General features: G+C 29.7%; 4 protein-coding genes across 4 annotated transcripts; 1 reads left to right on the top strand and 3 right to left on the bottom strand.

The window, feature by feature from the left end:
- Nucleotides 1–33: 33 nt before the first annotated feature.
- Nucleotides 34–6,337, bottom strand: LOC105429028 (lysosomal alpha-glucosidase). The gene is made up of 19 exons (XM_011641679.2): nucleotides 5,998–6,337; nucleotides 5,461–5,516; nucleotides 4,807–5,328; nucleotides 3,797–4,108; nucleotides 3,535–3,692; nucleotides 3,210–3,384; nucleotides 3,044–3,134; nucleotides 2,796–2,964; nucleotides 2,658–2,727; nucleotides 2,477–2,581; nucleotides 2,138–2,395; nucleotides 1,853–2,055; nucleotides 1,666–1,773; nucleotides 1,415–1,592; nucleotides 1,181–1,329; nucleotides 1,021–1,105; nucleotides 658–928; nucleotides 389–588; nucleotides 34–302 (listed from the first exon to the last, which is right to left on the bottom strand). The coding sequence occupies exons 3-19, from the start codon at nucleotides 5,281–5,283 to the stop codon at nucleotides 210–212; spliced, it is 3,102 nt and encodes a 1,033-aa protein (XP_011639981.2). The 5' UTR covers nucleotides 5,284–5,328; nucleotides 5,461–5,516; nucleotides 5,998–6,337; the 3' UTR covers nucleotides 34–209.
- A 604-nt stretch (nucleotides 6,338–6,941) lies between these two features.
- On the bottom strand, nucleotides 6,942–9,597 carry Nubp1 (NUBP iron-sulfur cluster assembly factor 1). Its single transcript, XM_011641686.3, has 7 exons — nucleotides 9,289–9,597; nucleotides 8,601–8,842; nucleotides 7,954–8,055; nucleotides 7,785–7,875; nucleotides 7,428–7,693; nucleotides 7,165–7,351; nucleotides 6,942–7,076 (listed from the first exon to the last, which is right to left on the bottom strand). The coding sequence occupies exons 1-7, from the start codon at nucleotides 9,317–9,319 to the stop codon at nucleotides 7,021–7,023; spliced, it is 975 nt and encodes a 324-aa protein (XP_011639988.2). The 5' UTR covers nucleotides 9,320–9,597; the 3' UTR covers nucleotides 6,942–7,020.
- On the top strand, nucleotides 8,249–13,081 carry LOC105429031 (tektin-3). The gene is made up of 9 exons (XM_011641685.3): nucleotides 8,249–8,380; nucleotides 10,143–10,288; nucleotides 10,525–10,767; nucleotides 10,836–11,068; nucleotides 11,157–11,266; nucleotides 11,340–11,488; nucleotides 11,551–11,773; nucleotides 11,839–11,993; nucleotides 12,071–13,081. The coding sequence occupies exons 1-9, from the start codon at nucleotides 8,336–8,338 to the stop codon at nucleotides 12,279–12,281; spliced, it is 1,515 nt and encodes a 504-aa protein (XP_011639987.2). The 5' UTR covers nucleotides 8,249–8,335; the 3' UTR covers nucleotides 12,282–13,081.
- Nucleotides 12,427–13,753, bottom strand: Cox11 (Cytochrome c oxidase copper chaperone COX11). Its single transcript, XM_011641684.3, has 3 exons — nucleotides 13,300–13,753; nucleotides 12,832–13,155; nucleotides 12,427–12,646 (listed from the first exon to the last, which is right to left on the bottom strand). Exons 1-3 carry the CDS (start codon nucleotides 13,501–13,503, stop codon nucleotides 12,488–12,490), a joined length of 687 nt encoding a protein of 228 aa, XP_011639986.2. The 5' UTR covers nucleotides 13,504–13,753; the 3' UTR covers nucleotides 12,427–12,487.
- Nucleotides 13,754–15,921: the final 2,168 nt, after the last annotated feature.

Below are 15,921 nucleotides of genomic sequence, written 5' to 3'. Positions count from 1 at the left end.
GATACTACTTATACAATACAGAAATTGTTCACATTTTATCATTTGGATAAAATATATTTACTCAAATTATACATAAAAAAACATCACTTATCTATAACGAATATCACATATATATATATATATATATATATATAAACCATATTAATTATTAAAATAATAAATATGAGAGTTGCATATCGCAGGAGAAAATTCATATTTAATAATATAAATTAATAATATTGTCTGTCATTGGTTTCTTGAAGTATCCAATAAAATGTAAATGGTTGTCTCATATCCACTTGCAAGCCAGTAATATCTAGAATCTAAAATAATTTTAAATGTTTTAAAACTTCAAATTCAATCTAAATTATTGTTTTGTTTCGTTTTAATTTTTCGATGAAATATTTACCGATGTAAAGACATTGTATTTAAATCCTATTTCATTTTCATTTAGGAATACTCTGGAAACTTGTTGTCGCAATCCCCAAATTTGTACTTCTCCAAGAATTACTTCTTCATTATAAGAACCTTTATTTACTTCTGTGCTTAATAAATTGGATTTGTTTGCAGTGAAAGACAACCACAAATATTCTTTCTTTTTTATAGAATCTAAAGTAACAAATAATTAATAATCAAATAAGTTCAATATATATAGCTGTGTAATGTAAAATGTTTTACCTAAACTATCACCATCGTCCCAATATAGTTCTCCTTTAGCATTCCCAGCCTCATTTAATACTACTATTAATTCAAAATCATTCTTTCTGCTCTCTGTCGTCGTTACACCCGGTTTTTGTGTTGGAAGTATTGAGCCTCCACGAACTAATAATGGTATTCTATCAAGTGGTGCAGGTAATGTATAATGTTTTCCGATAGAGAAAAAGGACCTAATAGTATAATAATCGTACCACATTCCACGTGGTACATAAACAGGTATTTCAATCTTGTTCTGTAAATTGTATCTCATTGATTAATTAAATATTATAGTATCTCATATAGTAATAAAATAAAAAATAGTAATAAAATAAAATAATGATGTACCTCTTCGAGAACTGGATTAATCATAAGTGCATTTCCCCAAAGAAATTGCGTATCAATATCATAAGTCTGCCGGTCATCGGTGAACCTATATAATATTTAATATACGTACATTATTCGCATGCATATATAATATGGATATGAATACAAGATATTGACATACTCGAAAAATAATGGACGTGCTACTGTTTCCCCAAATTTATGTGCTCTGAAAAATAAGGTATACAAATACGGTAGCAACCGGTAACGTATTTTCAGAGCATTTTTTGATGATTTTACGACTAAATCACCCATAGCAACTGGATCTTGTTCCTATATATTTAAATTTGTATATCGTATTAGGTATTAGAATATACGTGAATGATTTTATTATTAATTCATATAAATGAGCACTCACAATTGTAGTATCGGAATTATGATTTCGAGAAAATGGATAAAAGGCACCAAGTTGCATCCAACGATTGCACAAAGCAGCAGTTGTGTTCCCGTCAAAACCGCAAATATCTGCACCCACCATTGGAATTTGATAGAAATTGAGTGATAAAATGGCTGGAATACTCATTTTTAAATCATGCCTGATAGAATGATTCTTCAATTAATAAATGAAGAAACTATAACGAGGTATACATTGAAAAAAATTCTAATTACCATGATGAATAAACATCTCCTGTCCAATGACCCGCATAATGGCCATGTCCTATCCATGTCGAACGCGATATTATAAATGGTCTTTTTAGTCTAATCTTTCTAAGGGCACTACACAATTTAATTTAAGAATAAAATTCTTAAGTTTTTTATAAAAATTAGAATTTTACAGATTTGTACTTTTACTTACTAATTCGTGGCAATCGCTTGGCTCGTTCCGTAAGTATTGTGAAGATCATAATGAGAACCTAAATAATGTTCGGCATTCATACAAAGAGTTTTCGTAGCGAGAAGATTACCAACGACATTGGGTAAATAATCAGGATAATCCAAGTTATTATGTGTACAGCCATCTTTATGACCATTGTAGAAATTAGATGGTTCGTTCATATCCTTGACGTAATTAAAATAATTTGAATAAAAGTCGAGTAGCTGAAAAATATTAAAGTAACTTTTTAAATCTATTAAAACTTACGATCCATGCACCGTCATATGCGAAACTTTTATGCATATTGCTCATCATATCTGCATAATAGATTAGGGTTTTAGGGTTCGTGAAGTCAGGCCATACAGTAGAAACAAAATTCCAGACTTTGCCGATGAAAGGTTTATGGGATATACCATCTTTTATAAATATGTTCTGCTTTATTCCTTCGTCGTAGGGCGGATAGGAACCATTATTTTCGGAAGCGGATATGCCAGCATCTATTAAAGGGATATAATGCATTCCTACCTGTAAAGAAAAAAAGAAAAAATTGCTGATATATGCTGATTCCTATCAATTTTATAATTTTTTATGAATATATCGATATACCGAGTGAATTTCTTCTACAAATTTAGGCAAATCTTTAAACTTTTCTTTATTATATGTAAAATCATTATTTTTTTCCATATAATCCAGATCATTCCACTGAGTATCCTGTAAATGTAATATGATTTATAGCAATTTATATCTCTCTTATATCATCTTTTATAAATAATATAACAATCATTACAAATGGGATTCCAGCGGCTCTTGTTCTGTTCCATACCGCCTTAGTCTTTTCCAATGTTTTATATCCAAATCTGATGAATACAAAATGTTATTATCTGTATTGAATATTATTTTGTACTGTATTGAATATTATTAATACCTGCATAAATGGAAACCAAGTGACCAATAGGGTGGCATAAACGGTTTGTCTACGATATCGGAATATTGTTTTACTACATCGGCTGGAGTTGGTCCGAGAAAGAAATAAATATCAAAGATACCACCGATTGTCCTAAACGTTATAGCTGGTGTAGGTTGTAATATTACATCTAGAATATGCGAAATATTCAAATTATTTTGAATGAAACGATATATATATCGTATATCCATTTTAGAAAAATAACATACCCATGGCATTACTGTTTAAAAATAAAACTCCATGAGCCATTCCAGATTCCTCTATCATCATATAAAACGGATGAGATCCATATAAATTTGCCTAATAAATAAAAAAGATATTTGCAACACGCGATAACAATCCAATCGTTATATAAGATAATGTTAAACAACCTACATTTTCTGTTGGTGGTTGATCTTTATTGAATAGAGTGAATGATTGCCAATTAGTATTCAATTTTAAACTTGATCTATGTTCGCCGATGCCATAAATATTGTTTGTTGGTAGCAATGCGCTTATTTGTAAAAATTGATCAGCAAATATAAAACCTCCAAATCCAAGAGAATTAAATCTGGGCATAGAATATTAAAAAATATTAAAAAATTAATTTAGATAGTGATATTTTCATCATTTTGTTTAGTATTAAAAACTAAGAAACTTAATCCATTAAAATTTTATAGATAATGTTCTGAATATAATATACGAAATAACTTGTACTTACAATGTAGTGCCATCATTAATTCTATTAATCTTAAAGCCAGGTTGTATACCGTCGCTATAAAACTGATATTTTGTGTTAGTAACTTGAGATAAAAATGGTTTCGGATCCGATCTAATCGGCCATGGAGGTTCATATCGTGCTTTCAAAGGATCATATATCTAAGGATTATATTATTTTCTCATTATGGTGCAATATAAAATTAAAATATTTATATAATTTATATAAATATATATATATATATATTCTGAATATTCATTTATACCTTTACTCGCAGAATTGAACTGTCTATGCTCGTGGCTTCCACTTTTACCAGAGGCACATTATTTTTGTACACAGATTCCCTCTTCCGACTGAGAAAACCTGAAAAATTATTACCATCCTGACTATAGTTAGTGTATTTGTACAGATTCCATTCTTCAGGATAGTAACAATAAGGAATATTTAGTGGCACATGTTTTTCTAATTCATTTCTTTTAGGAGGATTCCAACAGCATCCTCTATCTGTACAGGAGAGTTGCGAGGCTCCAGCCTCTGGATGACAATCAAAACGCAATACCTCAGGAATATTGATGCACTATTTTAAACAAATACAAGACAATATAATAATACAATACAATAATGCGAGTATAAATGAATAATATGAATTGAGTTATTTTATTGTAACAAATATATAAGGTTTAAGGTGCCAAACTTTGTCAGTACATCCTATGTCTACATAAAAAAAATATTATATGAACATAGATTGTTTAATATATTATTAAAAAGTTATAAATATACAAAATTCCAAGGAAACAGTTAAGAATAGCAATATGTAGTTTTATGCAAGTTACGTTTACTATTAGCATTCAAATTAATATCAATTTCTGCCAAATACTAATTATTACAATTATTTAATATTAATTATTATACTGATTATACTAATTTTTATTTAAATTTGTAACTAATTGTTCCATTTCAAAATAACCATCATTGTGATAGCTTTGAGATAAATAAATAAAGAAAAATAAATAAATACAGATGGTAAATACAGTTCGCAAACATATTAAACATAAATATTGCTGATATCTATTCCACTATTGCAACACAATAGCCGTGTCTGTTACTGTTTGTATTTTACTCTTTGTATTTTTATTTATTATTTTTATAACTTTTCAATAAAGCATTAAACCATGTTCATATAACATTTTTTAAATCTAAATTTATAGAATATACTGATAAAATTTGGCACCTTAAAACACTCTTTATATTTAGAAAATGTTGGATTTTGCTTACTTGAGCACTGTTTAAGACTGTGTCTTTTTCAGATAGGTCGCTTTCCTTAGTTAAAGGCACTATTTCGTAATCATACTTTTCTTGTATGATGTGCATATCAGGAGTATCCATTAATATATGCTGGTATCTTGTTTCTTCAATAGTATCATTATTTATATCAATCACAAATTCCACTTTCTCATTATAACTCACAGTAGTGCTTGAATTCATAAATCTGTCTAATACCGAAGGACAGAGAAAATATAGAAACGCGAATATAAAGCCAAAAAATAAGATTGTTATTATCCATTTCTGACTGTTATTATCACGACTGAATAGTTTATCAAGCTTCTTTTTTCTTTCATGATTTTCTTTTGTTAGTGGCCTATATGTTTCATTATTTAATTCTCTAACTACAATGGTTTTGAATTTTGCCGCAATATTGTTTGAATTTGATTTTTTAGAAGTATTTTGCTCATTTGGTTCTACATCAGCCATTTCTCAAATTGTTAAATTATTATGGTTCTTAATATAAAACTATCCCTGAAAAAAAGACATTGATAGAATTAACAAATTCATATAAAGTATTTTATTTTTGCAAAACAAATACACCAGTCAACAAAATGGAAGTCTAAAAATTATATATATGATAAAGATTTAGTTTAGGTTCCTCACCTTAAAATTTAATGAATTTGCATTCATTTGATTCGTTTTTACCAAAAAACAAAGATCTGAAAAGAAAAAAAAATAGTAAATATTTAATGTAGCTCTCTATCTTTGAAATATAATAAATTTACATTTATTCGATTCCTTTTTGCTTAAAAACAAAAATCAAAAATTTTAATTATAAGATGACCGAATATAAATATAAATATAAGAATAGGCACAACTTAAAGGAAACCAACTTCTAAAATAACATGATATATTTTCCTTGCCGAACGTATATATAGAGAACATAAGAAGAAATATAAAGACCTCGCGCACACACTCTCTCTCTGACTTCTAACCGAAAAACAAGTCAACCGTTCGCCGGGCACTGTGCTCTCTCCCTTCCCCCTCCTCGCTCCCCCCTCCTACCAGCAATCTCCTACTCCCTCTATTATCATGCCTCTATATTAGCGTCTTATAAAATAGAAAAGATTATCGCTCGCTGTTCCAAATAAAATAGTCAAGTTAAAGTTGATCTTTTGAAGGTTAAGAAATCTGTCATACCGACATATAATATCCGATGCTCGCACACTTTTGCAATCATTTCATCCTTATCGTTCACCTTTTTCTTCTCCTCTTTGAATAATCTTGGCACGCTAAGCCGAAACAGACCAGATACAATCTTCAGTAGCTTCTTATTCATCAAATATTAAACAGGAACAGGAAATCGGTAGGCGTCGCAGTATCGAGAAATAATGGAGGACAAAAGCTCAACAAGCATGCATAACATAAAAGATGAGTCACATACATACAAGATATGAAGACGAAGATAGCGCAGTTTCACGAAGTGTGACCTTGCATCATTTTATTAGTATTATAATTTCGTGTGAATTAGCAGATAAATTTTTAACTTAAAGTCCTTTAAGGACCTTAAAAGCGACTTTAAACAGGAAATATTTGAGAAAATTTATTAGAAATTAAGAAAATAATTGTAAAAGAGCTTTATTTCAAATCCTTATAAAAAAAAGATATTCATATAGTTTTATGGAGTAAATACAATTAAGGGAATTTTGTCACAAACAGTTAACAGATTGAGAGCTAGTTATTACAATCTTAATAAATTTTTACAAAGAAAAGATCATGTTAATGTCAAGTTGACTAAATGTTATGGTAACAAAAAGGAGAAATATAATTTTTTAACAAGACAGGCAGATAAAGATGTGACACAATGAATCGTTTTATCTTTGTGCAAGATGAATTCCCTTTTTGAGAAAAGGGTCATTGTGTCACACCTTTGACACAATGAAAAGGTGTGACACAATGAACATCTTTAAAAATGCTATTTCAGAATAAGCAAAAATTATTTGAAAAACGAAATGAGTTTAAAGATTGGGAAATTTTTTTTGTGAGCATTTAGTGACTTAACATAATCTTTTTCTTTTTGTTGTTGAGAAAATGATGGACAATTATTTGTGAAGTTTTAGAATATGGAAACTTTCTCAAGAAAGTTTTGTTATAAAACATCCCATATCTTTATTAATAAGAGAATTTGTCACAAATTATCATAACAAGATGCATTCAATATTATTATTGAGAATTATTGGGACAATTCTCTTTCTCTTCTTCACACTTTTGGACAATGCCTGAAAGCAAAATTTTTTTAGTTTTAATTCATGAAGAATCAACTATTTTTTTTGTATAATAGAATATGAAAGTATAATAAAATCTTACGTTTGCAAATTCCATTTAAAGTACTAACAGTTGGCGAATTTGGTATTTCTGTCAGAAAATTTTTACCCTCATCACAACATCTGGCTAACAGTGGATCTAAAGGTATTGAGCCTAAGAATTCGACATTTAATTCATTCGACATCGCCCGTGCACCGCCTGTCGAAGCTGGAAATATTTCAGCAGTATTCTGCATACAAAAATGTTTTGTCAATCATAATATACTTTCATCTTTTTATCATTATTATTCAAATCACTGTCCTCACCTTGCACTTAGGACACACAAAGATACTCATGTTCTCGATTACACCCAAGATCGGAACGTTTACTTTTCTGCAGAAGTCTATTTCTTTCCTGACGTCTAAGAGAGCAACTTGTGGTGGAGTAGTGATTATTATAGCACCCGTAATGCCGGCACCCTTGAGATATGATGTAGCTGACAAATGTTCATCCGACGTACCAGGTGGTGTATCCAGAATAAGATAATCTAAGTTCCCCCAGTCAACTTCCGAGAGAAATTGTCTGATCATACCTGAACATAAATTAATAAGTTGATGTACGATAAAATATCATGTACTAATGTAACAAGGATTATAAAAAATAAAATTTAAAGCACACAATACCATTCTTTTTTGGTCCTCTCCAAATGACTGCATCACTTGGACTGCTGAGCAAAAATCCAATTGACATTAGTGACAAATTATCTTCAATATACTAGAACAAAGTAGTAAAGGCAACGTTATATGATGACTTTTTTTACTGACATATTAATTCTTCAAAGAATTTACTTACTACAGGGGACCATCCTGATCCACTCTGGTGAACTTGTTCACCAAGTACTCCTAGTACTCTTGGTTGTGATGGTCCACAAATATCAATATCCAATACTCCCACCTAAATAAGACAAATATAAATGAGATTTAAAATTTGCAATAAAATTTTAAATATTTAATTTCAACATATAACACAGAAAAATTAATTAAATTATACTTGACATTCATAAATTTTTATTGATTTGAGACATCGAAAGAGGATGGGAACACTAAAAGTTTGATAATCAATAACGGACTGGTACAGGTTGATACCACATACATATAGCTATTAGTTGACTATAGATATTTGCTGTCTGAGGTTGTTTTCTACAAACTACTTGCTGGGCATTCGCTATGTCAACATGTATATTGAAAATCACATGGATGTACTTGGAATGGGTAGAAGGGTAAGTTACTATATTAATTTGTTTTTCAAATTTTTCTGTGTCTGTCACATAAGAATGAAGTTACTTAAGCAACAGTAAAATATATAACATTTATATTAGCATAGATGATATAAAGCATAGATATAAGAAAAAATTAAATGCATAAAATCTTTGTATCTTCTACTAAGCAAAATTCCTATCAAGCACATTTCCTTTTTTTTAATGATAGTTATACACTTACATTTCTGTCAGGATTATTTGCTGCGAGACACCTGGATAATAATGATGTTACAGTACTTTTGCCTACTCCTCCTTTGCCTGAAAGTATTAGCAGCTTGTTCTGCACTAAAGAAAGCCTTTCCTTCACAAGCGCAATGCCAGGATCTGGTTGTCTGGCAGCTCCAGATGAGCATAGTGACTGATTCGGACACCCAGCACAAGCTGAAGCTTTGCCAGCATTCTCACTCTGAGTCCCAGGACAGTCTGAAAATGTTTCTTATATGAATGAGTTTCTTTTACTTACACTTTGTAAATATGTATGCATAACAAGAAAAAGATAAAGAATCATTCATATATATCATATATTAGTTTGATAATTTTTATTATCATTATGTATGATAAAAATGACAGATTATTTTCATTATTTTAGCCAAAAACTACTTAGTCAATACTTTTTAAATACAATCTAAAGATTATAAATTTTCTAAATAATATAAGGAAAGATGTTAGTTAAAATATAGCAAAGTTAAAATATATAACTACTATTCTAACCTATCCTTTAACTTTTTGACATCTGACAGATTAAAAGCGCAATACAATATAAATAATACACCAATAAGTATGCAGTCTCAATGAACGTAAAGTTCATATATATCTAATTAATTCAATTTATTTGTTACATTGGTTAAAATTAGTTTGCGTGTATTTACGTTCAGGAGCTTCGCTAGGTACATCTGCCATGTTGAATCGTTAACTCTTTTCTGATATGCACATTGATGATTTGATAATAACATAGAGAACATATATAGAACATATGATAAACTTATATTTCTTTACTTATACTTCTTTCAGCTTGTAATTTTATATTTCTCTATTATTCTTTATCATTATACTTTTGCTTCTTAGCAAAAAGTCATAATCAATTGGTCATAAAGTATAATCAACTGGTTATTTCTGAATATTTCTATTTTTTAAATTAATATTTTTTTCTCATATCAAAGATATGATTTTCCAATTTTTCATCAATTGTTGTCTTTATTGTGCTGAAATATTAAGATTAGAAAATTTTATAAAATTCTATTTTTAAGAGATATAAAAAAAATATTATTAAAAAAAAATAGAAATTGTCAAAAATATCTAGTATTAATATTCTAATTTTAAAAAAAGTAATTTTCATCACAATGATAGAAGCAAATCACATTATATAAATTTTTTATTTAACACAAAAGTTTTAACAAAAAAGTGATTCTATCTTAATTTTTCTCATATCATAAATAGCATCTGATGTATATAATGCATCAGATGCTTTTTAATTACAATAATATTCTTACATTCCATAGGTTTATTTAATATAATAAATAACTATGATGTTTATCGTCTATATTATTTTTAAAGTTCAATAAAATATTATTTTTAGTCGCAAATAATAGTTTTAGAGAAATAGTTTTAGAAACATACTGATGCATTAAATAAATATGATATAAGATATATAATTTAAACTCAATATAAAAGATAAAACAAGAGACAATTACTTTTTTATGTATATGTATTTTTAATTTATTAGCAATTGCAACCATGGAGTATAGCTGGAGGTTCAATGTCTTACACGGATCCAACAGTTCCAATCCGTATAAGTGACTATACTCGTACACACCACTTACTGCCATGGAGACCGAATGTCGGATTTGAGAACACCGAAGTCATCCCCTTGTAAGTAGATTCAATTCTTATTTAGATTAGCTATAACTCGTTCGCTTTATCAGCCCTATAGCAACAATTGTGGAAATGTTGTTCTATGAAGCCTTCATAGAAAGATATTGATCTAACAAACTGATGCTGTTCTATATACTGTATGTTTCTGTCTGTTCTCTGTAGATTTTTACCGTTTTCTTGAGTAAATTTCTAGCTAGTTACAAATACATAATTATTATATTATTTTCTTGCAGGGTTACAAAGTCGATATCAAGTTACGCCCTGGACGCAAATAATAAAATGAGTACACGACCATTAAAATTTCCAAATCTGATTACGGGCTATCAGCGCAATCCTGTTCATGCGTCACAAGCTGCTCTTTATACAAGATACACGCCACACGAATGGTTCCAAAAACAAGTAAAATATTACAACGAGGCAGATTCGCAGAGGCATTACTCTGAGAGGATACGAGGCGATGCTCAGAGGATTATTAGGTACAATAGTTTTTCTTAAGAATTATGATATAAAACTGATATTACATTTAAGATGGAATATTTTTCAGAGATGCCGAAGAAAAGATACAACATGGTCAATACGATACCAATCGAAGACTTGGCGAGAGGATAAATGACATTACTTTTTGGCGTAACGAAGTGGCAGCGGAACTGGAGAGAATGCTTCATGAAATCGAAAGACTTCACGATTGCCGAAGTGTCTTGGAAAAGGCAGTACGAGATATTGAAGGGCCATTACATATCGCAGAGGAGTGCCTTTATCATAGAGAAGCTAGAAAAAGTCTGTAAGATACTACATAAATTATTTTTAATTCATGTTTTGGATATTTTATATGAAGTTATAATTTTATTCTCATATTTTTCTTTAGGTACGGAATTAGTACACGACGAGTCGGAAAAATGTTTGTTGCAAGAAATAGAGAATTTGCGGACAAATCAAAAGAAACTGGAAGCTTGTTTGGACAAATGCAAGGATCAGGTAAAATATTTTAATAATTTTTTTTTTTTTTTTTTTAATAATTCCTACCTAATTAACGTTGTTTTGATTGTAGTTACGAAATTGCAGAGCCTCGCAAAATCAATTAGAACTGGATTTAAAGAATAAGGAGAGTGCCTTAGGCATCGACACTATTTGCCATCAATTAAATAATCATACTCATGGATTACAATATTATTCTGGAATTGAAAAATATGATCCATGGTATTTAAACGTAATATTTTTATGATTTTTAATAAGTATTATATTAATTGTTATTTTGTTAGTGTTTCAGAGCAAGAAACTTGGGCGGACGCGGTGAATAGAATAGTGCAAAGGTCCCAAACGGAGCGGAATAAATCTTGTCAATTACGCACCACTGCCGAAAATCTTATTAATAAAGTTGCTCAAGAAATGTGGAATACTTGGAGTAATACTAACAACGCTTTATCCCACAGATCTTCCGAATTACTCGAGGCGAAGAACAAGCTTCAACAACATTTGCAAAAGGTAAGAAAGGTAACGCACGTGATTTGTCCATTACATTAAACGTGATTGGTGAAATATTATTATAGGTACAACAAGAAATATTCGGTGTTGAGAAAAATTTGGAATTGATGCGCAAAGCCATCGCGGATAAGAGTTACGCAACTAAAGTCGCACACACGAGAATGGAAGCGAGAATGCATCGTCCTGATATGGAATTATGTCGCGATTACGCTTATGCAAGGTGAAATACATACGTTTCTACAATGTGTTAGTAATACAGGTAAACAATTGTTTTAAATTATTATTTTCATTTTACAGCCTTCAGAAAGAAATCGACGAGATAAATCATCAACTTGAGCGAATGCACAAGGCATTGAAGGAACTCGAGAATCAGCATCAAAAATTGCTAAGAACTCGAACTATGCTCGAACACGATCTTGCTCTTAAAATTGATGCGATATACATCGATAAGGAAAAAGTTTGCGGTCTTAGACGCGCGTATCCTGTTAATGCATTGTTTAGATTTTAAAGATATATTCTCTGTTAATGCCACGCTTTACATATGAATACTGCCATTTACATTTACGAAAACGTTCAGTCGTGTCATTTGGAATACACTCCTAGAGAAATTTAGGCTACGTGATATTTCCATCCGAAGAAAATTTGGAAAGAAATATATACAATAATTATTTATTCATCTGTACAATTATAGTAACTATTGGAAATAATTACGCTTTACTTTATTGAATGACTTTTGGCGTAGGTTGGTACAGGCAGCTTGAATCCTGGTTTGGCCTCAAAAAATGTATAAGAGAGAATTATTTCGTCGACAAACTCCATCTTTGGATCTTCCGTGAATTCCGGATCAATATAGAAGAACACTGGCATATCAACCTTAATATACAAAAATTATTGTTTACATTATTTCTGTCTACTTTCACAGATTACACATTTATATAAATATCCAGAATTTTTGTTAAAATAAGAACTGATATTTAAAAGAGAATAACTATAATTATTGTTGAATATACAAAAAAAATAAATTATGTTCATATGATATGTAATAGTAATGGACTTACTTGTTCATGCGGATTAAGCATCTGTTCTTCAAAACAGAAGCATTGAATTTTATTAAAGTATTGTCCTACTTCAAAAGGTAAAACGTTATATGTGGATATCCCTATAATTTGATGATCGGTCGGATTTGTAGCCGTATAAAACGCCAGTGCTGTCTCTCCCGGAATAACTGTGATCTCGTTTTGCTGTGGCTTAAAATTCCACTGCATTGACGCTGCTGTGTCTGCATTAAACTTAATCTTGATCGTTCTGTTCTTAACAGGCAACATTGTAAGTACTTTAGTAGTATCGTGACCGGCTGACACTGTTCCACCATAACTGTAGGACTATATAATAAAAGAAAAAAAACCAATAAAGAAAAATAATACATATATGGATACATTATTGAATAATATTGAATTCATTGAAGCAAGGCAAGATATAATTCAAAAACAAGATATGATAAAGTCTTTGAAAAGACGTTTTTGCACCTGACAAAACATTCTGTACAAAGGCACTGCGGAGTAACTCAATCCAGCTACCAGAACTCCAACTCCAGCCCAATAGAAGGCAGTGGAGCGCAACTTTTTTTGAAACGAGCTGTCAGAATGTTCCTTCCTTAAATTTCGCGACACGCTAGTGTATATCTGTCTCACGCAAGTTCGTGTCAATCGCTGACAGATATTAATGTACATTTCTTTAGAATTTCTTTGCACTATCCTATCAATCTGAGAAAACTAACCGCTAACCTAAACGCACGCTTTTACGAATCACGTTTTTTTTCATAATTAAATTCCAATAATTAAAACGTGATAACATTAGGCGGTGATAGATTAGACCCGAGAAGAGGTTTTTTCAGCACTGCATGCGTGACAGATCGATGTTACAGAGTTCCGATAAAATTTCGGAGATAACAACCACCGTGCGCCACGCATGGCTCCATCATGTTGCCTGCGACATGGCTACCAATCGTCAATTGGCATAAAAAAAAATCTGTTTTTGTAAAGTAATCAGCTGATTCAGTAAATATGCAATAATGCGGTATAGCACTCTTTCCTACGATTTTTTTGTATTTGTTGTAATTTTTTTGTAATTTTTTGTAAATTTATATATTTTCATGCATAAATATATTCTGAAAAAAAAATTATTGCTCAAATCCCAAAAAGATGTTAGATTTGAACTTTAATTCACATAAAAAGAATGAAAAAGATAGAAATTTCGAATCACAAATTATTCTCTGCTATAATTTAAATTAGAAAAATAATTTGCGTTTTTAATTAATTAAAGCGAAGAATGAGCATGCACAGCCATAAATTAAATTATTAAATTATCATTTTCTAACTTATTGATTTTAGACGCTTTGAAATAAAAAAAGAAACGCGACTTGAGTGATAATTTTTCTTTTCAGAATATATTCTACATATGAAAATACACAAATGTACAAAATTATAGGAAAATTGAAGAAAAGAGTCTTATATTGCATATTTCTCTTTGCAAGGTTCAATTCCTAATGCGATAACATGAATAAAACATTTGAAGTAAATGTTTAATTCCAATTTCATTTTTGAGTGCACTAAGTGCAACTGCACACAGAGACATCACATAATATTCGAAAGTATTTTTTCATCATTATAAACCTAAATATTATTTATTCTTTGTTATTTGATATGGGCTATATTTCTTTTTTTAACTTAATTATATATCTTTGTCTATATTTCTTTTTTTAGCTTAATTATATATCTTTGTCAATTCAAATTGATTATGATATTGATCATATAAACTGATTATGAGCGAACAGAAAATGCAGCATTGCGCAGCTATGAGAAACATAATTCTGAGAATAATAATCGTCAAAGTTGGCAGCAGTGCGTTGAGATCTAAATTTTGATTTCCCCGTCACACGCCCGTTCACACGGAAAGAGAATAAATCATTCTTCATATGCAAATAAATCGTCTTTTTCGTTTCGAACAATATTCCGTTAGGTAAGAAACTATTATATAATATCATATTATTATTACGTTCGATGAAAAATTCGTCGCTAAATAATGGAAATTCGTGTTAACAAAGCCAGCGCGCGATAGTTTCAAGTTTTATGCGATCGTAGTTTCGGACGGTGCTTTTATACATCATCATTATATTTTCTATACATTATTGATTATGTAAATAAATTTAGCAACATTATACTTACTCATGTATTAACAACGATCGTGATTATTTTTCACAGCTATACCAAGCTGGACGATCTAAAGAGATCCCGATGGAATCATCATGAAAGGATTTGAGGACAGCGAATTAAATGCAGAAGTCAATTGTTCATAAAAAGTAAATTTATTTTTCATACATGTCTTTGTGCTATGAAATCGATTTATAATTCTTTTCACATTTTACAACGCACAAGTTTACATGAACTGGAGACTTCTCTTGGTCTCGTCAGTATTTCGTTGATGTACAAATAAGACTGATCATAGTTGTGCTAGATAATTATCCATCAATTTTTTTTCATTTCTGGATATATTCATGATTTATGGAAAAGATTAGTAGTTTCATCTTGCACAATTATTTCTCCAATTATGAATTTTACCATATAATATATTATATGTAACTTACTTATATTCGCAGTTTTTTCCTATTTTTATTTAAAGTATTTTCGTAAAGAACATTGCACGATTAAAATAAATCATCTGCTAATTTTTAAATTCTCAAAATAATTTTTTCATTGTATAATAATATAATTAAAATATTGTTGTGATTCGTAAAATTGGAGTAAAAAGTATATTGATTTTAAAATATTGCGTAATTTAAATAAAAAATACTAGTAGGTAAATTTAAATTAGTATTATTGTATGTTAATAATAATTTAAAATTAGTGAATGCGCTTTTTTATTATTAAAAATATATATATTTTTAAAATTCTTTTCTGTTGATCTATTTAAAAGGTTTCACTACTATAAAATTTTATTAAAATTTTGTACAAAAAAATATTAATGAGCAAAAAGATAATTCAGATGTAGATAAGGATAAGTAAGGTTCAGGTATAATTTGTAAGTTATATATAATATTTATAAGTCATTTGTATAATATAAATACAAAAGGCTTTTTTTGCTTTTCAACT

This window comes from Pogonomyrmex barbatus, unplaced genomic scaffold (assembly GCF_055798465.1).
Source record: "Pogonomyrmex barbatus isolate J1 unplaced genomic scaffold, ASM5579846v1 scaffold9, whole genome shotgun sequence".
Taxonomy (NCBI): Eukaryota; Metazoa; Arthropoda; class Insecta; order Hymenoptera; family Formicidae; genus Pogonomyrmex; species Pogonomyrmex barbatus.
The sequence above is the reverse complement of the archived record's forward strand: the minus strand, read 5'-3'. Positions and strand labels throughout refer to the sequence as shown.

Bases quoted from the DNA above. Each gene is read 5' to 3' on its own strand.
- LOC105429028 (XM_011641679.2), bottom strand. From the start codon at position 5,283: ATGGCTGATGTAGAACCAAATGAGCAAAATACTTCTAAAAAATCAAAT. The intron at 1,593-1,665 runs GTAATTAGAATT...TCATTCTATCAG, and splicing joins GGAGATGTTTATTCATCATG to GCATGATTTAAAAATGAGTA. The intron at 303-388 runs GTAAATATTTCA...AAATTATTTTAG, and splicing joins AATACAATGTCTTTACATCG to ATTCTAGATATTACTGGCTT.
- LOC105429031 (XM_011641685.3), top strand. From the start codon at position 8,336: ATGTATATTGAAAATCACATGGATGTACTTGGAATGGGTAGAAGG. The intron at 8,381-10,142 runs GTAAGTTACTAT...TTAATTTATTAG, and splicing joins TACTTGGAATGGGTAGAAGG to CAATTGCAACCATGGAGTAT. The intron at 11,994-12,070 runs GTGAAATACATA...TTCATTTTACAG, and splicing joins CGCGATTACGCTTATGCAAG to CCTTCAGAAAGAAATCGACG.
- Nubp1 (XM_011641686.3), bottom strand. From the start codon at position 9,319: ATGGCAGATGTACCTAGCGAAGCTCCTGAAC. The intron at 8,056-8,600 runs GTAAGTGTATAA...TGTCTTATTTAG, and splicing joins CAAATAATCCTGACAGAAAT to GTGGGAGTATTGGATATTGA. The intron at 7,694-7,784 runs GTATTGTGTGCT...ATTTATGTTCAG, and splicing joins GAGAGGACCAAAAAAGAATG to GTATGATCAGACAATTTCTC.
- Cox11 (XM_011641684.3), bottom strand. From the start codon at position 13,503: ATGTACATTAATATCTGTCAGCGATTGACACGAACTTGCGTGAGACAG. The intron at 13,156-13,299 runs GTGCAAAAACGT...TTTATTATATAG, and splicing joins TGTACAGAATGTTTTGTCAG to TCCTACAGTTATGGTGGAAC. The intron at 12,647-12,831 runs GTAAGTCCATTA...TTGTATATTAAG, and splicing joins TGCTTAATCCGCATGAACAA to GTTGATATGCCAGTGTTCTT.